This window comes from Equus przewalskii, chromosome 1 (genome assembly GCF_037783145.1).
Source record: "Equus przewalskii isolate Varuska chromosome 1, EquPr2, whole genome shotgun sequence".
Lineage (NCBI taxonomy): Eukaryota > Metazoa > Chordata > Mammalia > Perissodactyla > Equidae > Equus > Equus przewalskii.
In genome coordinates, this window is record NC_091831.1 from 75,215,120 (window position 1) to 75,237,022 (window position 21,903).

General features: G+C 42.2%; 1 protein-coding gene across 1 annotated transcript in view; it reads right to left on the bottom strand.

Annotated features, from left to right (window-relative positions):
* Positions 1-12: 12 nt before the first annotated feature.
* ACTN2 (actinin alpha 2) overlaps positions 13-21,903 on the bottom strand; it is a 66,496-nt gene continuing 44,605 nt past the window's right edge. Inside the window, exons 11-21 of the mRNA XM_008528902.2 lie at positions 20,304-20,451; positions 18,326-18,476; positions 15,411-15,519; positions 13,889-14,029; positions 12,195-12,377; positions 9,781-9,915; positions 8,755-8,934; positions 7,983-8,129; positions 5,099-5,164; positions 3,815-3,973; positions 13-2,117 (exon numbers count right to left, since the gene is read on the bottom strand). Of these exons, the coding sequence (XP_008527124.1) occupies positions 1,959-2,117; positions 3,815-3,973; positions 5,099-5,164; positions 7,983-8,129; positions 8,755-8,934; positions 9,781-9,915; positions 12,195-12,377; positions 13,889-14,029; positions 15,411-15,519; positions 18,326-18,476; positions 20,304-20,451 (1,578 nt within the window). The 3' untranslated portion in view covers positions 13-1,958. The remainder of the gene's footprint in view (positions 2,118-3,814; positions 3,974-5,098; positions 5,165-7,982; positions 8,130-8,754; positions 8,935-9,780; positions 9,916-12,194; positions 12,378-13,888; positions 14,030-15,410; positions 15,520-18,325; positions 18,477-20,303; positions 20,452-21,903) is intronic.

The following is a 21,903-nucleotide window of genomic DNA, read 5'->3' on the forward strand; positions in this document are numbered from 1 at the left end:
TAACTTCTAAAATGAGAGTATAAATATGTTTATTAAGTATTTTTCAGGGTTTATTTCCTTTCTTCATTTATTAGCAGATAGCACTGATCCATTCTCTTGCCTGAACGTTACAAAGAAATTAAAATTTTAGGTAGATGAGCTAACTATACCCATCCTAAAACACCACAGTTCCCCCGAGTAGCCTCAAAGGCAGAATAACTTCCCAGTTTTTCCTTAATGTTTATGGCTGGAATATAGCACCTACTTGAAATAAAATAAGGAGTCAGAGTTCATCTAAACATCACCCCAAAAGCGTTTGGCATTAAGCTCAAGGAATCAGATATTTCAGGAATTTGCAAACTACCGACTACTTAATAACATGAAGGAAATTAAATAAAATTTATAAAGGTTGACGGTTCTAAATGGGCCAATGTAGTAAAAGTATTAAGTTACCAGACAGTTGTGAATGGAAAATATCACATTTCCAGCTGTTGGTGGAAAGCTATAAAAATCTGAAGCAACAGACCATAGGTAATAGGCACATTACTACTTTTCTAGTAACACTTATGTGCTGTTTGCAGCTGTTTTTGTTTGCTTATAATTCATTTCCTGATCCTTAAGGACTCAGATATAAAACAATTCCTGCTTTATTCTCTACAAGCTGTCAACAAGATGGAAAAACAGAGGGGGGAGTTACCATAGACGGTAGCACAAGCTGAAAACTGAATGGACATTGCTGAGATCAAGACGATGCTGGGAGCTCATGTGGTGCCCTCTGTAATGGGGCTTCAGATGCAACGAGCCAGACTGAGAACTCGTTAGGATGCACCATCCCACCAAAGCCAATGAACACACACTATGTGCTAGCAAAAACATCTAGTAACTCCTACCACCCAAAATGAATTCACCCCAAAATACATGAAGGTTCTGCAGTGAAGGAAGTTACCTCTACTGTTGTTGAGAATTAGGCCATTCCTATAAACTCCTTCTCCTTACCAGGTCATAAAACTAAAGGCAGAAAGGAGAAGGTCTGCCTGGAGAGCTGTAAGGGCACTGGTTTCTGACTTGTCCCCTGCTAGGAACTATTACTACAGACAATTGTTTATTTAAAAACAGAGCACTTCTCTCTGGTCATCTCTTGAGAACCTGTACTAACAATCTCTAGAAAAAGCCCAGGAGCCTCGAATCAATAAATAATCCTAAAAAACTCATTTTACCTAGTGCATTCATCTTCCTCTCTGGCAACTACACTGATTTCTGTGTTTCCTGAGGTCCCTACTTTGGAGGATAAGTAAGGCAGTGAAACCCACTAACTGGACTACGTAGTCCGAAATAATGAAGAGCTGACTATAATCTCTATTTTAAAATTTTTAAGTACTACAGATCTTTTGGGCAGTCTGTTTCTAGTCGCCGGAAGTTCCACCTCACACTATTCCATTCAACTAAAGAGACGACAGTACTATTTATACTTAAATAAAGCTAATCTTTGGATAGGCAACAAAGTAAAACACTAATATCCCAAATATATTCCCCTAGGGATAATCGCATAAGCATATTAGATATGAAGAATATTTTTTAAAATATCAAACATTTACCAAATTTTTCATTTTCTTCCCCCTGGTCTCAAATTTTGGGTATTTTGGAATTTCCCATTTTTTACTTTGCTTCCATCCCCAGATCCTCCTAATTTCATAGTACTCAAGTAATTTGCTTTGTTTTATCAAAGAACAAACAAAAAATCTGATATCTCCTTGTATGTAGCTAAAAATTCAGAAATAAAGTAACCTATTCATGAAGCACACTATGTCATACACTGTAGAAATTTAGTTTCAGCCATGTTACATTGCCGCAATTACTGAGCTACAAAAAATTTTCTCTCTCTCTTAACTTAATAAAGCTTGTCAAAGTTTCCAAGAAACAACCTGTGACTTCAGCTTTTATTGCGTTCTGATGGGATCAACGATTACAGAAGCTCAGCATCACAGATCGCTCTCTCCGTACAGCGCGGAGGAGAACGCCGTGTAATCCAGGGCGCCAGGCACGCTGCCCGGGCCCGAGTAGGCGGGCATCCTCTTGATGCAGTACTGGGCCTGGTCTGGGGGCAGCTCTCGACGCAGCTCCTCCGCGAGGATGTACGGCTGAAAAAAATACACAAGTGTTTACAAAGTCAATCACAGAACACTGGAATAGAAATGGTTTTAATACTTACATATTGCTTGCGTTTGTTTAATTGAAAAAAGGATTAAAGGCAGGGAGTCTAATGGGCACAGTACTAGACAACCAACGAAAGGCTGAATTTTACTCGTAAGAGCGTATCTGCAAAGTGATTCATCTTTTGGCCCACAGGGTACTTAATATGCTTTAAAAAGGCAAAGAGAGCAATATCATCAATATTTCTCAGATTGAGCCATAATGCAAGTGACAAATACTGTGATCTGAATTTCATACCAGAAAGATAAAGATATGGTTTACATCATACACTGATGAGAACATAGGGATATTTAACTTAACATAATCAATGTTTTTTCTTTTTTTAATGTATGTGGTATGTTCTTTTAGAAAATGGAGGGGCCGGCCCTGTGGCTAAAGTTCTGTGTGCTCTGCTTCGGTGGCCTGGGGTTTGCAGGTTCGGATCCCAGGTGCGGACCTACTCCACTCATCTGCCACGCTCTGGAGGAGTCCCACATACAAAGTAGAGGAAGACTGGCACAGATGTTAGCTCAGGGCTTATCTTCCTCAAGAAAAAAGAGGAGAACTGGCAACAGATGTTAGCTCAGGGTGAATCTTCCTCACAAAAAAAAAAAAAAGAAAATGGAGCCATTTTCCTAATGAGTTTATTAAAAAACCAGAAACATGCTGCCACTAGAGAAAACCTCTTCTAAAACAAAATAAAACAGATGCTTAACAATGTCTTTTTTTTTTAAATATCAAATGTCCAACAGGAAATAGGATAATTCTGGTGAAACAGACTGGCTGGTAAGAGTCAAAATAAATAAATAGCAAATATCATATTGTCCTTCACAGTAGGGTTTTTTGCAGGGCTTAGATGAGCCGGGTTTACGACCTCCTACATCAGATGGGCTCTCTCCCCTGCACCCGCATCCCCATGATAAAAGATTCATGTTAAAACAGACTTCTTATTGTTTCTAAGATACTTTATCTTGTCGGATATTTTAATGTAATAAACATGGCCCTGCTGATGTGTTTTAGCAGATGGGGTTTGTGCTAAACCTTTTCCCTCTCAGCTAGAACATGGGGTAAAAGAATCATGTCCGAAATTGAATTTATAGATACTGAGACATTTTTATTGTTTGGGGAATGCAATTCAAAAATTCTGAACTTGCAATTAAACTCCTACTTAATTTCTAGGCTACATGTAATGAAAAGCTTGCCAATTTTTGGAATGACTGAATGGCTATATTTAACTTTGCTCCAGTCTGGGCGCAACGTCAAGGTCATTGAACCTAGAGAAGGTTCCAAGTTCCACAATATCTGAAGTGCATGGTTTCTTCTTTCTGAGTCCTATCTACCAAACCAGAATGTAAAATGGGGTTGAACGAGTAGAACGCACAAAAAATTCTAAAAATACATACTCTTGGTTCCTTCTATAAAACTCACTGTGAGGCCCAAGCACAAATGCCAGGAACAGAACGCCTGTGTTTTCTCTGTTCTGGGTACACTGTTGTTATGTTTACATGCTGCTTTCTGAATTCAATGCTGATGTGGTGCAAAATGCACTAGTATCAAAATGGTTTTTACTTGCAACACTTTCTTCTTTTATTTGAATAATGCAGTGGACTATTGCAAAAGCAGAGGAAAACCTGTCAGTACAGACCTTATCAGAAGCCAGGATTCGGAAGGAGGCGATGACCTGCTCGGCGGTGTCAGTGTCGGCCGTCTCTCTAGTCATGAAGTCAATGAAGGATTGGAAGGTGACCGTGCCCTGTCCGTTGGGATCCACCAGGGTCATGATGCGGGCAAATTCGGCTTCACCCTGAGGCGAAGAAACATTTACTGCAACGGTACACAACTCTCAACAGGGCCATTCTGCTTTTACCTATTGACATACAAGTTCCTCTTTGAAATAAATATTCCCTGTGTTTCCCCTCAATTTTGGGCAGATCTCCTTATGGGTGACTTGTTTACTGCCACTGAATGACCTTAAAAGTTCCCAGAAGCTCCTAAATGTCAGAATTCCTTCCTATGACCCATGTTGCCTTCAGGCCTTATCATAATTATGGAAGAGGAATTCAAAGAGAGAGAGTTGGGCCTTTTCTCAGACTACAACTGAGAACAGTAACATTGCTAAAGAGAAGGCAGTTCAGAAAATGGTGCTGGTGATTTTTATTTCAAAGGTCCGGGAGGAATCAAAGCACCTGTTCAAAATACACATTAAGGGGTAACAGAGAAGGGAGGGCATACGGGTACTCTCACAGCCCACAGGGAAATCTAAGATTTTCTTCGCTGATTTATTACTAAAACTTTTTTATATTCTAAAATCTTAGAGGAAAAAGAACTTTAAAAATCCTCAGGTTGGGGGCGGCCCAGTGGTGCAGTGGTTAAGTGCGCACGTTCCACTTCGGTGGCCCAGGGTTTGCTGGTTCGGATCCCGGGTGCAGACATGGCACCGCTTGGCACGCCATGCCGTGGTAGGCGTCCCACATATAAAGTAGAGGAAGATGGGCACGGATGTTAGCTCAGGGCCAGCCTTCCTTAGCAAAAAGAGGAGGATTGGCAGCAGTTAGCTCAGGGCTAATCTTCCTCAAAAAAAAAAAAATCCTCAGGATACTAAAAGGCATTGAAGTGTACATTTTAAATGAGTGAATTGTATGGTATGTGAATTCTATTTCAATAGAGCTGTTAAAAAATCATCAGGAACGTTTATGTTCTCACCCTTCATTAGAAAAAATCTGATCAGTTACTGAATAAAAATATATGTTCTGGCTCTGTGAAATTCTTTTTATATAGTAGCAGGCAAAGTTTCAAAAATATTATCCTATATAATGAAAATGAACCAATCTCAAATGGGCCACCATACTTTAAGCCAGCCATCTCCCATAATATAAATCCAAACTCAATAAAATATCAGATCTTAGTAGAATTTTAACCTCTGTCTTACCAAATCATAGCCCATGGAAATCAAGCAGGCTCTGAAATCCTCGTGGTCCATCAGGCCATTCTTCCTCTGCCGCCAAAGAGAAAGAACAGAGAAGGCGCAAATTAGAGGCGAAATAAGCAACTCCACTCGACCAAGTGAACAAGATCTAAGAAGAGAAAAGGCCACTTTGAGCTCTGCCAAGGAGATTATAAAGGTCACCACTGACTTATAGGAAGGACGGAGCCAACAGAGGGATGTTACAAAATAATTTCTTAAAAAAGAAAAAGGTGGAAGGGACGGTAAACATCAGACAAAAATGAAAGGAGACCACACATTCAAGAAAGCGGCAGAAGGAACTACCTGGAGTCATCGAAAATGACCTAGTCAGGAGCTAACTACTGCCACCACTGATGACAGAGCATGTTGTAAGTGTTCTGAGAAATTATGATGCTCTCATGGCCCTGGGGAGTCTGCATTTGTAAAACTCCCCCAAAGACTACAGCATTCCTAGAACTCCAACAACTGGAACGTCACCCTACAACCACTCTCGAGCCCTCGGCCAGAATAGAGTGGCCCCTCCGGGTAGCAAGCTCAGCCTCCCCTGAAAATCCACTGAGGATCTACACAGAGCAGTGTGCAAGAAGCCGCAAGTGGACAACAGCTTTCACAGCTGAGGAAAGGCCAGGGCAGGACAAGGAGCGACCCAAACTCTACTGAAACAGAGGTTTCAATGCCAAGCCCTGGATGTGACAGGAAGTGCACGGCTGTGCTGAAGATTTTCTTGAGGGTTTTGAGAGGACAGCTAGGCTTCAAGCATCAATATCAATTTAAAGGTAAGAATTCACTTTTTTTATTGGCCAAGCTAAGTATTAAATAGAAGGTTAATTTTCTCCTGTTTTCATTAGCCCATGAAAGGGCCAGTCCCAAAAGTTAACATCAGAAGTTCTTTTTTCTATGAAGCGAAACTGTGTGTGTCTGTACTCACACCTGTGTGCTGAGCCCTCAGTCACCACCCCCGCCCTCACAGCCACAGTCTTGAAAGCCATCCTTCCCACTCTTTCTTCTTCACTGACTTCTCTTAGAGTTCCTTCTCCGGCTCTTCTGCCGCCTTTAAATGTAGCTGATTCCCTACGATAGGGGCCCCTCTCTCTTCTACTCTCCAGACTCTCTCTTCCCAGAAAAGACCATTATGTGGTGACTTCCACAAGTTTCAGCCCTAAACTCGAGACCTGGATTCCCAGCTGCCCAGGGGACCTCTCCGCCGCCAAGGCTTGTCCACTTCAACAGCACTCCTTCTCGCGTGTTCTCAAGGCTTGGAATCGCCATGTCACTTTTAATCTTTCCCTCTCCCTTAGCCCCCAGATGCTGTTGTTAAGTGCCGTCAGATTTCTGTCTCAATTAATCCCAGCTCTGTCCTCTTTTCTTCACTCCCACACTCCTATCCCTCAGCCCAGGGGTTCACGTTCCTCCTCCTTCTCCAAGAGGCTCCAGTCTGACCCTCCACTCACTTTCTCTCCTCTCCCCCAACCCTGCAGTCCATCACACTCATGGCTGCCAGGCACATCTTTCTGAAGCCAGCTCCGATCCTCTTACACCGATGCTCTAAAGCTTCAGTAAGAATCCCTCAGATCACATCCTCTGTGCCCCCTGCCATTCCTGTCTTTGCTATTTAATAGAACACGAAGCGAAATGGATCTGCATCCTTGACACCTCTCCTTACTACTCTGAGCAAACTTCGTTTCCCCCCAAGACGTATAATCCTTAATATTTAATTCAAGCAAACTTTTAAACTTGGCAGGCTCTGCACTGCCCTCCTTTGGACTTTTGTTGCAAAAGACAGTCTCATGATCTTGGATTCAAATAAATGTGCTTTTTTTCCTTTGAAGTGGCCCAAATGAGTGAGAGATGACCTCCAACAAGCCCAGATGGATTTGTACAAGACAATGATCAATTATTTTCCTCCACGGGAGAAAAATGACTTGAACTTCAATGAATGAAGTCAGGTCAGTATTATAGCATGTTTCTGCGCAATAAAGTTGGCTGAAACTATGCTAACTTCAATATCCATCTCTGTGTTTAATTCTTTACTTATATTTGAGCTCCCTGATCAGAAGTCCACTGTCTGAACTCTTTAATAGGCCCAAATCTGGCTGGCCTAGCCCAGTGGCATTTAAAGAACCATTTATTGATATTTGTAAGTTATAAACAGGCTGCTGTTCAAAGTAATGGAATATCCTTTTATAGGGATCTTTAACAAATGGAACATCGCCTTAAAATTCACTTTTGGCCATATGATAAGCAAACTGGGAATTTTCTTATAAAGAATTGGTTTTACTCAATATTATTCAAATCAAAATACTAGATAATATTTTAAAAGCAGCACTTAACTTTTTATATGCCTTTACTATGAAACATTTTCATAGTGGTGCATTTTTCTTAAAACATTCCATGAGTCTATTTTATCAATTAAAAAAGAAAATTAAGTTTTATATGTTGAAAGAGTAAGTTAAATTTTCATCAGGAGCTTTACCTAAACAGTTACTTAGGAAAAGTACATCAGAGTTTTGTATCTTAGTCTTTAGAAAATGATCTAAATCCAACAACCACGTTTTGCTAAGGAAACATTTTTACTTAGAACAAATCTAGCTTTGCTATCAACTACAAAGGCAGTCATTAAGTGATCTGCATAAAACAGCACACAATCCTAGGCTTCGTGTCACCTTGAGCAACAGGAGAGCTTGGCACACTTCACTTTGGTGGCTAATTCCCTTTGGCATTAATCATCCTCTTTACCTGTAACCTTTATAGGTCATCAAGACTTAAACTAATAGCATGGATATTATTTCAAATACATTTTTTAATGTCCCCAGTATTGCTTTTCAAATAACTAGAGGGAGTGCGGTACCCTGTCAAAGTGGTTGAAGGAGGCTCTGAACTCATTCATCTGCTCCTGGGTGATGCCCTTTGCATCCCTCGTCAGGATCTGGGTCTCCACTTCATTGATGGTTCTGGCGATGGTTGTCAGCAGCAACTCCCACCCCACACGAATGTGCTACCGAGGAGAAAATGAAATGATCAGCTCTAGGTTTTTTCAGCATGTCAATCTTGCCTCCTCATTTTCATAACAGGAGAGCCAACCCAAAGGGAGATAAATAGGGCTTACTATAGACTTCCCTATCCTTTTTTATTCTACTTTTCCACTTTTGTAAGATTCTGTCATGGGAAGTACTCAGAAGTGAGACAGGGTTCTAACAGTGACAACTGGCACCCTGTAAATAAAATATACAATGTAGACTCTATTTGTCACTAGAAGTATCTTTCCATTTACCAAGTAGCGGGATGGGCCCCTGGATTATGCCCGCTGGCTCCCAGGGAGATCAAATTGGGCCAAACTGGTAGAAATGTAACAGTCTAATTTCTGGTGCTCTCTCTGAAGCAGTGCAACGAATTCACTGCCATGATAATAACGCTGCTGCTGACTAACAATTATATAGTGCTCAATATAATTCCAGTGCTTTTTCACATATAGTGACAGGAAAGGCTTAAAGATCCATAACTTTCATACTTGTAGATCTTAATAATAACAAACAGAGACAAGTGTGGGAAGATAACCCCCTAAGAAGGTGAAACGGTCACAATTAGAAAGAGCAGCACCCAGGCCTGTCTGGCTGCCGTACCTCCATGGTGTAATTAGTGTGCTTGTTGTCAAAGACCAGGGCCTCCTGGATGAGCTGATGATCGCCCTCCAGCTTGTCGATGTTGTTCTTGTAGTTAATGATGTTGTGCTCATACTGCTTCAGCTGATTCATCTGGTCTTCCAGGGCTCCTGTGATCTGGATGGAGCTCCGGGCAATTTCCTGATAGAGGTAAGAACAGGGCAAGAAAACACGGTGAGTCGGCCTCTAAGGTTAACTGTGGAGTCATCCCTCCCAATCCTGTGTCAGATGCTATGCCAGCATTAGGCAGCAGCCAACAGCACTTGATTTTCTCAGATGAAGTGGGAAACAGGCAGTACCACCGAATGAAACCAGCTCTGGTTCTAGTCCATCTAGAGGATGGAAAAGAAAATCAACCAAGATCCAAAACAGTAAAGCAAGAGGGGTAAGAAATGAGTCAACTCAGCCTTCTGCCAGTGAAGGTGGAAGGCTCCCTCAGCTGGAGCTGCCCTGTTCGGGGGAAGGCTGGGGATGTGCTGGACAAGTGGGCTGCCGGGCAGATTTAAGACCACTGGGGTCAAAAGAATTTATTATATTTTTAGATGTTCTCCCCTTTAAAGAAAAGTTAACATTTTAGCACCAAAAGGAAGGTTGGGAGAAAAGTAAGTGGGCCAATGAATGTCTCTTGGCTGTTCTTGGTGATAAAATGAACCCAGAAATCGGTGTCAATCAAAGATCACTTTTCCTGAAATGCTCTGAAGATCCAAAGTTTTGTGATACTTCACAAGTCCTCTTTAGGGATGGATGGTTTAAAGTCCAGGTCCTGTAGAGGCTAGAAACTGAGAAAGAGGCCATTGTCATTGTTAACGACAAAATAAACAGATGGCAGCAAGAACAGCCTCAAAGAGTGAAGCCCAGAGTGACACGGACTGGTGTTCTCCCAGCGCTGAGTGGAGCGACCAGAAGGCAGAGAAGAGGCGTGGAGTTGTGTCAGCTCAGGGTCTAACTTCAAGCTTGTGAAAAGCTCTCTGAAGAGTGCCAACCTACCTCCATCTTGTTCTGGATCCAGGGCCCGACGGCATTGGCCTGTGCGGCAAACTGGCGCCGCAGGCGCTCATTGGCATGCTGGCGGGCCAGCTCCTCCTGCAGGGACTGATCCCGGATGGGCACGAGCTGCTTCACCTGTTGGGGCCCAAGGGCAACAGGAGTTAGAGGCCAGCTCTGGTCCAGATAGGAGTGACCAAAAGATAACATAATAGTCGAAAGGACGGGGGTGAGAATGGAGGGGCAGAGGGAAGGGAGGCAGGGGAAGTCGAGGGAGGGGAAGAGGAGGTAGGGAGAGGAAAGGGAGTGGGAGACCCTACTCTAGGGACCAAAGGGAGAGCTCATTCTAGCCTTGACTGCCACCCAGTGCCACCGAGTGCCTGCTGGGAGACGAAGTCCGCATTAGGGACTCTGACTGTTCCTCCAGCAAGGGACTCTTGGCTGAGCACTAACGCCATGGAGGCCCAGAGTGCAGAGGATTTGTGAACTTTAATGAAGGAAAATGATATCTTTATTTTCACTATCTCTAATTGAAAGTTAGCATTTCCTTCAATTATGAATGTGGGGAGCAAATCCACAGTAGTATTTAGCAGTACTGTGACTCACAATAGAAACCACAGACATTCTCATATAACATTAGTTACTGCCTGCCTCTCGAAATAGCATGTACACTCACCACGATTATTCCAAAATTATTAGACCTGCGGTTACATCTTGGTTTTAAATGTGTTAGTAAAGAAGCATATACATTATTATAGCCCAATTTTAAAAAATATTTTAATAATTATATTTAACATAATTTGTTTCCTTTGTAACTTTAAGGATTTGTTATGAGTTTACAAATATTATTATCAGAAGGGATGCACTGGCTTCCTCAGACTGCCAGTGGGTCCAAGACACAAAAAAGTGAAGAACCCCGGCGAGGCTCATGCGCTCAGTCTCCATGTACTGTTGGCCCACAGGGACATACTGCGCCTGGCCTACATGTTTCCCAGTACCCTGTAACTGACACTTTACCGCCATGCCTCAGTTCTCTTTGAATCAACACACAAAAGAGCTACTTCAGAAGTCTTTTCTGTGTCTTCTGCAAAACTGCTGCTAAAGACATTATTATTCAATGTTCCTTTTATAGAAATCCACCTGGCCAGTTTGCCTTATAGCTTGTGTTTGGAGAAAAGTTTGTCTCACTTTAAGAAATGATGTATTTCCCTTTTTTCCCCAAGGAAATCACTTACCTCAATGTGTTTCCCTTTTCCCTTCGGCCATCAGAAGACCAGAGCTAAATATAAGGCTTAAATGCAGTAACTAACTACTGCCCGTCAGATGGACACTTTCCTTCCCACACCTGTTTTTTCTCCCTTTTTGCATTGTTTATAACTAAACAATTACTGCATGTGTGTTTTTACGGCAAGCCACCTCAAATCCCCATGGTGGACATGGTCCTAAAGACTATGTGGTAGCATATGGAGCTGACTGTGTTATAATCTAAACCATGAAAATAAACTTTTTTAAGAATGAGACAAAAAGGCTCGAATGATCCCGTTTTGATGATAATTAAATCTGTGGACACTTGCCCAAAATGTAAAAGGCAGCACGTTAGCAATACTTCAGTTCCCCAGATAGTTTTCTAAGCAATTTTTCTGTATTTAAAATCCCCACACATCTATCCCATATTCTAAAAATCCTTTAATGAAGTAGTATAGGCAAGCTGATTCCACCAAATTTTCAGTTGGGGTTTTAAAAATAGTTTGCTTTATGGTATTAGTTTCATAATCTGTACTGGTTTTGCCAACATTTAGAATATTTTCCTTAAGGAAAATCATTTCTACCTTCTTTCCTTACGAATCACAGAAGCTGGTGAGTGGCATTTAAGAGTTTAACGTGTTTCATCTGTTAAAAACAAGACAACAGTCCCAAAATGGAGTCACTTATGCTAAGCCCCACATCACCAAACCAAGCAGACTTAATTACAATTCCAGCTCTCCCAGAAATGGAATCTTAAACCAGTCAATCAGGAATTGCCTGATTAGCACTAGTGAGGTAATCCGCCTGATAGACTCCTCCACCCCATAAAGGAAAAGAACGTTGCAATAACCGACCCTTGTTCCTATTCCCTTCTGGCTATAAAAATCCTTCATCTTGTAGCACGCCTCAGAGCTCCTTTCTTTTTGCTAGATTAGATGCTGCCCAATTCCAATCCATTTTTGCTCAAATAAACTCTTAAAAGTTTTAATATGCCTCAGTTTATCTTTTAACACACCTGTAAAACATCAGGTGAATGAAAACCCTGATCATGATGCAAAATCAGATAGTCTAATAATTCCCCACTCTAATTCTAATTCTAAATTCTTACATCTTCCCTCAACCTCGGCTTGAAGAATGCCGCCCTCATCCCACATCAGTCCTCAGCCACCCACCTTGTCCCACTTGGTCCGAAGTTCATCCATGGTGACAGTGCTGTAGGGATTGCTCGAGCTGATTCTGATGTTGTAGCTCTGAATCACCTTCTCCACCTCGTTCTGGATGGCCATGATGGACTGCCGCTCGCCGTCCGCCTCCGGCAGCGTCGCTTTGAACTGCTCGTGGGCAGTGATCAAACTCTACCAGAGACACAAGCAGAGAAAAGTCCATCTTACTTTAGGGTGAACTTTATAGGCTTCGATGTTCCCTTCTGCACATGTGCTAAGGCCTTTATAACTGCAGGAGTCTCTGGAGAAAAACAAATTCTGGATGTTTTAGAAAAGCTACTTGGTGCCCAAAAGTCAAGTTCCTTGAAAACGGAGAAAAAGATATCATGATGACTATTTAATTGAGGGCTATTAATCCAAAGTCTTCAAAAAAGTAATTATTTTCTTTTTTTCATTATTTTTGATCCTCAGCTACTGTTTAGGTCTTCCTCTCCACTGAGAAACAGAATTTAATTTACCTGCCCTTTCCAATGACCAGTTTCACCTTTGTAGTCCAAATGTTAGAACCTAACATTTGCTGCCTTGATACCTAAAGACCACCAGGAAGTACCTCCCTAGTCCTCAAAAAGGAAAGGCCACAGAAACCAACTCTTTACCCTACGGCTTTATAGAACCTCATTTATCAAACCCATCCTTTGACCCTAACGCAGAAGACAGCAGCCCCTTCCATTCAGCTGTACATAGGGGCACGTGGACCACCTTCCAGTGGGAAGCTAATGTTATTAAGTGCTACAAAGGATCAGCTGCCAGCACAACTTTCACTAAACAAACGACTTCCCACATCAAGATTGGCTTCCAAGGCATACTTAGAAATCTCACTTATTCCAAAAATAAACGATTTTAGGTTGCTAACCTTTGCTTAAGAGCACATGCAAGAAACACCATCACAGTGTCTTTCAGAAAACAAATGCGATGTTCAACAAAGTAATTTCTTTCCCCTTACATCCAGATGCAAACCCTTCTAGAATACTCCTTGGCAGGGAGATGTGGGTTCAAATCCCAACTTTCAGTATTTCCTTTATATTTGGATTCTTTTTGATGACCTATTTTACTGAAAAAATAATTAAAAAGTATTTTCTCTTTATATTCTATTACACATCAAATTCACTGTACAATGGTCTCTAGATAAATTGGGTCTTGGCTATTGGAGAGTAACTCTCCTCTCTAAGATGATGTCTTAAAAGTCTTGTTTACAACTTGAAAGTTCCAGAAGAAATCAGAAGCAGAACATTTTGGCTTTTGGGAGGCAGAAGTGCTGATTTATGGTTTCTTATGCTTTATGATCTGGTAAAACTCTGTCGATCTTAATAAACAGTAATATGCACACATTTGCAAAGCAGTTAACTCATAACTTTCCGTGAACAACTACAAGAGCATATATGTCTACTTTTTGCTCAATAATTCCACATTCTTTTTAAAAGAACGAACCCTTTTAAATGTATTCACCATTATCAGATTACTGTTCATTTAGTTGCAGCAAAGAGCAGTATTCACATTTTTAAGCTAAAGGTCAAAGGGTAATTTGGGTTTAGTAGCCACATTTTTCCTAGGAAAAAAGTGAAACAGAACCAAAAAACCGCTAAGTTTTAAAAATTACGACTCATTTCTAGCACAGTAAGAGCACAGAGGAGGGGCTCAGTTACCTGGATCTCCTCAATGCTGTGGACAATAAACATGTCTTGCAGGTCCTCCATGGCCCCTTCCATCCAGTTGTTAAAAGGAGCAGCCCTCTTGGCAAACTCCAGGTGAAGCTGATCAATGGTTTCTAGCAATTTCTCAGTTCTCTGAAGATTAAATAGAAGGAAGTGTTACCATAAATGAAATAATAAAAAAGTATCTGAAAATGTAAATATGCATTCCAGAGCAATACACTATCAGCTGGCATTTTGTTAAGCACAATGCTGCCACCACGGGCACGTGTACACAAAAGACTAACCGATGTTCAAACGATTAGGTTGAGCCCTGAAGTGCCTTCTGAATCAAAGGAGAATTTAATAACATCTACAGTAGCCTTGATTTAATAGTATGTTAGGTACTCTATTACATGCTACTTTTTTTAAAACTTCAGAATCCACATAGGATCTATAGTAACTTGCTTTCCACTAAAGCAGTACTTTATAAGCTAGAGGATCTGATTCCCTAACCACACTGGATAACAGAAAATTCAGGGCATCCTCCTCATTTTAGTCAACATCGTGTAGAGCAGATGGGTGCCTTTCCGAAAAGTCACCCACCTAGTGAAGACAGAGGAGCTACAGCTGAATGTTCCCAAATCCTCATTCAGGATTTAACACAGAGCTCTCGTTGCCTTTCTGGGCCTATGAAAGTGCAGGGCCTCAAGCCACAGAGGATACTATGCTTTTCATATGGCAGAGATGATGCGGAACAGAGCATCCTGTATCTAGACGTCTTCCATAAGTAGATTCTTTTTTCTCTCCCGTTCTAAAATATTTGAGCTGTCTATGTTACATGCCTGGTCCTTCCTCTCTCTCAATCTTCCCTTCTTTAGATGGATATGGAAGGGTCAGCTGGCATCCTGGAAGCCTGATAACATGTATTTTAAAAGTTTCATCAGCGTCAGGATGAAAAGACTCAGAAAACTGGCAAGTGATTCTTTCTTCCACATTGTCTGAGACTTCCATGGTGAAAGATAATTAGTGACAGTTAAATACCAGTCACTTACTGCTGTTTAGCTAATCCTTCTACTTGGATAAGGCCAAATTCATCCTGATTCTGTTTCATACCAATTTTTCCTTATTTCAATATTTGTGGCCATTTTCCCTTTGCACATCTTAAGTGAAGTACTTCCTGATTTCCTGACTCAGTCACAGCTCTATTTATTCTTATATAAGGGCTTCTGGAAATTCACTGTAACTACTACTTGATACAAAATGGTTTACACCATAATCTCATTGCCCCTGATTTTTTTAAATTTGAAAGTACGCTTCACTGCTGTATGGATAAATCATAGTACAAAGCTACCAACTTTCCATTTCCCTCTTTCTTCTACTTTTCGTATTCTCTTGAGAGACTGCTTTGACTAGACAGTCTGTTTTGTTTTATACATATAATGTCACAGAAAAAACTCAGAAAATTAATAACAGTGACTTAATTAAAGAGCCTCTATTAAAAGATTTCATGTCAACAGGTGGCTGAAGACTTCACCTCCAGGGCCTCTCTCCTCTTCTGAGTAAGTGTTCCCAATCTGTCCCACTGGTCACAAATCTTCTGGCACCGATCGTTGACATTCACAGCATCATGATAGTCCAATTCGCTATTAGAGGCGAAAATAGAGATTAACTTTCCCAGGTGATATGAGGAAGAATGGACATGAGCTCAAAATAAACAGATAATTTTTCTTTAAAAAAAGATCTGATAGAGAATTGGTGGCGTATTTCAGGGTTTCGCTAATGGTCAACATTGCAAATATGATTGAAATTCTCTGATTATAAGAAAAATTAATAAAACATTTGCTGGTCCACGGATTTCTAAACAGAGACACAGTGTCTTCTCAGTGCCTCAGGCTAACTTTATTTAACTCCCCTCATCGTTTTCTTGGCCAGGCCCCCAGACAGCATTATTTTTAAGTGGCAATGTACCTGTAAATGAAGCCAACTATCTGACCTAGAGGACAGTCCTGTGGGCTGCGCTGAAGCCACAGTGACTAGGACATCAAATGAGTCAAGGGGGAGGGAGGTATCAGCTTGCACCCCATTGTGTCCTTGGCTCCTGTTGAAGGGCACTGGGCCTCACGGCTGGGTGGAGCGTCACGTCCGGAAGGGGCGCTGTGGCCGTGTCTAGCACTGGAAGGACTTGCAGAGCCTGGGAGAACAGTCCTTCCTCTTCTGGACAAAGAGGTTCTGACTTGTCTAACGCGGCTAGCGTGACAAGCAAGAACAACAGGATTTCTTAGGAAAGAATTACTCTTCCTCTCCAGCCCTGTCCGTACATCCTAATGGGATCTTTGAGAGGTGAAGTAATTTGAACTTACCATTCAAGCAAATTCTCAACTAAAAGGTTAACCTAGTATCTCTGGCCATAAAAAAAACTTTGAATCCTGTACAAAATTTAACCACCCTTTTAATTAAGATGAAAGTGAAACTCACAGAGGTTTAAAGACATTTTCAGGAGACCTCTCCTTCAAAAACAGTCCAAGATAAGACAACTTTCAGGAAATTCTCTCCTATCCTAACAAATCCATTTCCCTGACTCTTAAATTTATTTCTCCTTTCAACCTTAAATTAAGGCAATGGTTGTTCTTACTTGTTTTTTTTCCCCCTCTTAAATAATGTTAATTTGTCCTTATTGAATGTGACTGTTTCTGTTACTGAATAAAGGAGATGCATGTGGTGGTTATCTGAGGGTTCCTTCAGTGGGTAGGAACCTCCCTACCACCTAGTTAAATCTTGTCCAGTCCTTAAGAGCGGCCTTCTACACACACACGCACATCACCACACTGAGATGGACTAAGATTCCTGTGCTTATTGTTACAGTCAAAAATCCAAAACCAACCAAAACACACCAGCAGTGTGCACAGCCTTGAATACAAAGTGAAAAGGCCATGGCTCTTCAAAATGCAAATATTAAAGAGAAGAAAGACTTACTAACAAAAACCCAGGAATCCTTCTATTGATCCACAAGGGACACAGCGACGCTCACCTCCCGGTGGTCATCTTTACAGCACACAGTTCCCCCCCTGCCTCTAATGCATATGGAATAGCTTTGCACATACCTGCTTTTCAACGAGTGCGGGTTTGAATAACTGTGCATACTACTTTTTATGCACTCTGAGAACTACACAAACACTTTGATTTATTATTTTAGAAAAGGTGAAAAGGACAGGGATGTTACTAACGTTAAGATGAGCACAGATTTAAATTCTGTATGTGGTTCCTCTCTTGACTGTGTGAAGAAAAAGTCATTGGGAATACCAGGAATAATAATAACACAAAATTATTACTAAAATTTTATGGGCAACACTTAAAACCACTCCCAATTACTCATGGGGGCTACTACAGAACATTAATAGCTGGGGTTTCTTTTCATCCTCTTATTTTATTTGTAATTGTTAACGAGCAGCCAAATATTCAACATTTAAGAAGTATGAGAAATAAAATAACATGAAGGGCACAAATATAGTGTACAAATTGGGTAGGAAGACCATAAATAATTAAGAGTTTATTTGGTCAAGGCTAAAAAGTAGGATACTCTTAAAATAGGCCCTATCCATTAATTAAGGAGTTTGCTTTAGTCAAAAGTGAGGAACATAGGAGTTTTAAAATGTAACATATTAAAATAAACATTTATTACTTATTTTTTAAAGTTATATGACAGACTCTAAAAATTTTGCAGATATATCAGTCATTATAAGAGGGAAAAGAGTAGGGCATTAAATTTTGTATTTATGGCAAGGGGGCAATGGTCTTTAAATATGCTTAGAAACACAGTGGGGAGGCCCCTCTCCCAGAGGCACACAGCCTGGGACTGCACCTGCACTGAGGGCTCCTGCTCGGGCTTCAAGCAGCCTGGGCTCACCCTCATGGTAGCTGCTCTCATAAAATACAAAGCATAAAAATGAAACAGCACTGATTTGATGATAAAGCAAAATGGGGCCACAGCATCTCCTTCAGAGGTGAGGCAGTGACTTCTGTTATGTTTTTATTTCTGGATGGGCCATGTGGTCCCATCGCCTGCACCCAGGCCTGAAGGAGGCCGCCCTTCTGAGCTGTGTCCCAGGCCACCATATGGACTGCTCATCTTCTTGGAAGCTGAGCTGCCTGTGCTGGGGTTGGGGGTGCTGCTGGATGGGAGGACAAAGGAGTCTACCGCAACCAGAGAACCAAAGCTGAAGTCAGTTTATCTGTTTGAAAAAGAAAGACAAATGCCATCACAGAGTCCTCCAGCTTGGCTGTCTCTAAATTTAGCACAGGAAAGGAAGGGCAGGCCTCCCTTGCCCCTCCCTGGGAATGCTCTGGGGAAGCCCTTCATGGAATCCTTCCATTGTACCCAGAGCCCGTGGGCTTCACAGGGAGGACGGCATCGGCTGAATGTCAGCAGCTGTGCCTGCAAACAGCACGTACTTGAGCTCCTGCGCAATGGCAGCGATCTGTTCCACCCGGTCCTGGTGCGCCGCCAGGTCGCTCTCAAAGGCCTCATGTTTCCGCAGCAGAGCCCGGACCTCAGTCAGCGACGCCGACTCATAATCCTTCTGCAGCAAGATCTGTTCTTTGCCTGCAAAGGTTGTAACAAGGAGTGTGAATACTCTGATGTTACGCATCAGCTTCTCTGTGCCAGCAAAGTTCTCAGTGAATCATTAAGATTCCAAAGAACCAAGATAAGAGGGGAAAAGAAGGACAGGACTGAAGCTGCGGAGGCAGTATTTCAAGTGGAATTCAGGCCGTTACTCTGCTAATGATGCCCGAGTCCCTCTGTCTGAAAGCTCATGTCTACACATAAAGGGACAAGGGAAGCATGCTGAGTACATTGCAAATAATAAATCTGCATTATTCATCATCCTGAGTAATAAGTACCTGATTTTCCAGTGAGATGCTCAGTTAAGTTAGTAATTATTAGCTCACAAGAGTTACCTGGGATAGTTAGATAAGCTGCTTGTACTCTATTTGCCTACCCACGGGTTCAACCTTTACCCCAATTTTTTTTTTTTTTAAAGATTTTATTTTTTCCTTTTTCTCCCCAAAGCCCCCCGGTACATAGTTGTGTATTCTTCGTTGTGGGCTCTTCTAGTTGTGGCACGTGGGACGCTGCCTCAGCGTGGTCTGATGAGCAGTGCCATGTCCGCGCCCAGGATTCGAACTAACGAAACACTGGGCCGCCTGCAGCGGAGCGCGCGAACTTAACCACTCAGCCACGGGGCCAGCCCCTTTACCCCAATTATTTTTGTTTGAAAGCTTTACTTTCGGTGGTTAAACGTATCTTGTGGTTTTTTTCCTGATAATATTAGAAATTTTTCTCTCTGAACCTCCACCTATTTCCCTACAAATGTTTCTTAAATCAAGCAACTGCTGTGGTTATATCTGGACCCACATTTATTCCCTGGTTGATGACCTTTAAGAACTTAATTCTATAAAGCTAGAAATGGAAAGCAAATGTTCATATATTTAATGATAACAACATAGCACTTACTATGTGCCAGATACTGATTTAAATACTTTATAAATATGAACTCATTAAATCTTCATCAAAACCTGCTGAGGGAGGTATCATTGTTATTTCCAATTTGAAGAGGAAACTGAGGCAATGAGAGGTTAAGAACTTGTCCAAGACACACAGCTGGGAAGTGTCAGAGCTGGGGACCCCAACCTGTCCGGCTCCAGGCCCATGTACTAACCATCTTGCTGTGCAGTATCACCAATCAAACAATAATAAAGCAAAAGGGAACCAAAGGAGGAGGGGGACCTCCCTGCCCTTTCTCAAAATAGATTATGTGATGGGGGAACGTTTTGTTCTTCTACTTCAGCAAACAGCAGGTAGCCAAAAAAATATGACCCTAGTATCATGGCTCTGGAAACAGGTACATTTGCAGGGCTTAAAAGAAGTAGATGAATCTTAGTGAAATAAGAAGTTAAGACTACAGAAAACATAGACTATAAATACCTTGCATTCTTCCTTTCCAAGCAGATTTCCTAAGTGGGAAATTATTTTGCTTTGTGGCATTTAGTAAACATTCTGTCAGCAGAAGCGAGGATCTGGGCCAGGGCTGTCTGCCCCACAGTGAGGGAATAAACAGATACTTGTGGAATCAAATAGAAAAAAGTGGGGTAAGACAGGAGGAGGCCAGGCCTTGGTTAAGTATGGGAAGAATGCATCTTGAGTGCCATTTTGTGAAAAAATACATTATCTGCTTAATTAGAAAATAAATCTTCATGCCCACCTCTTGAAGAAATTTAGTCCTGGGACAGCAGAGTGGAGAGAGGTGAGGACACCTGCCCACAGGGTCACAGGCATTAGGGACAGAATGAGTAGTCATTGCATGCTGTGGGTCTGTCCACAGCTCAACTCTGACTTTTCAAACACCCAACCCGAGTCTAGTCTACCTACCATAAGCCCACGTCTCGTGCGTTGAAGCCTTCTGCCTAAACTTCTCCGCCAGGTGTTCCACGCGCTCCAGCCTCCGTATCTCGTTGAGCAACCATTCCTCGTAACCCTTCTCTGCCTGCTCCAGCCTCTGCCAGGCGCCAGCGATATCCTGGGAGGGTTCGAGGACAAGCAAAGGCAAATGTGTCACGCTGCGGCCTCCTGGGCTTTCCTATAAATCCCCTCCACCACGTGTTTGACAGTATTTTCTTCCTGTTTTCTTTTCCTTCCCTCACCCTCCCGACCCAAAATAACCATTCAAGTGTCTGGCTTCTGAATGTCTTAATGATCCCCAGGGCCTTTTAAGGCTAACAAAGTTGTTCTCATCAGCTAGTACACACCTGATGATACCTAAATACTTCTCCAGGGGTGGACAAAGGCTGAGAGGGCTTAAATTTTCTGGCTAGAAGAAGATGAAGCCTCAAAGTGACTCAATCCAAAATGACTCTTACTCAGTGATGGCTCACTCGTCCAGCCAGTGTCAACTATGGCCAGGCACTAGAGAGAGACTTTTCTATAAGAGGAAATAACACCTATGAAGTTCCCTGCCTGTGTGGCTTTCATGATGGTCGGGGGAGAAAGACAATAAATAGGTATTTACACAAGTTCATTTTGGAGAGTGCCATGCTGTGAAGGAAACAGGGTCAAGTGATGCTGAGAGCCCAGTGGGGGTGGTTCCTTTAGGCAAGGTACTTAGAGAAGACCCCTCTGAGGAGGTGGCATTTGAGCCGAGGGACAGACATTTGGCTCAGTGACAGAAAAAGTCAGTTATGTGAAGAAGTCGGGAAGGGGCATCCCAGATTGAGGGAACAAGGTCAACAGCCTGAAGAGGGGTGTGCTCCACATGCATGTGGGAAGGACCACAGCAAGTCAGGGCAGCTGTGTAGTGAGTAAGGAGTGGGCCAGCAAGAGAGGCGATCATCAGGGTGGGGAGGGGGTCAGACCACATCGGATCCTATAGGCCAGGAAAATGAATCTGAATCTTATTCTAAATATTTTGGGAAGTCACTGGAAGGTTTTGAGAAGGAAGGAGACATGCTCTGATTTGTATTTTAAAAAGATGACAGTGGCTGCCTTGCGGACAATGAATTTTAGGGGGCAAAAGAAAAAGAAGAGCCAGTGAGGGGTTACTGCAGGGTTGAAGGAGAGAGAATGGTGGCTTGTCACAGGCTGATGGCAGTGGAGGTGGAGAGAGGACAGATTTAAGATATAATCTGGAAGCAGAGCCAATGGGTCTGGCTGAGGAACTGGATACAAGAAAATGACAGAAAGGGAGAATCAGTGACACCACCTGGGTTTGGGGCTTTAGTCATTTAGGGGACGGTGATGGAACTTACTAAGACAGAGAACACTGTGGGAGAACTCTTGGATATGTTAGGTGTGGAATGCTTTTGAGACATGCAAGCAGACAGATGATCCTGGAACTAGGGGAGAAGTCAGAGCTGGGGATGTAAAATTCGGGAGGCGTTACAGGTGGTCATTAAAGCCACAGGCCTGGATGAAACCACCTGGAGGGTGCAAAGATAGAGAAGAGGGTCAGCACCAAGCCCAGGAGTTGGCCATC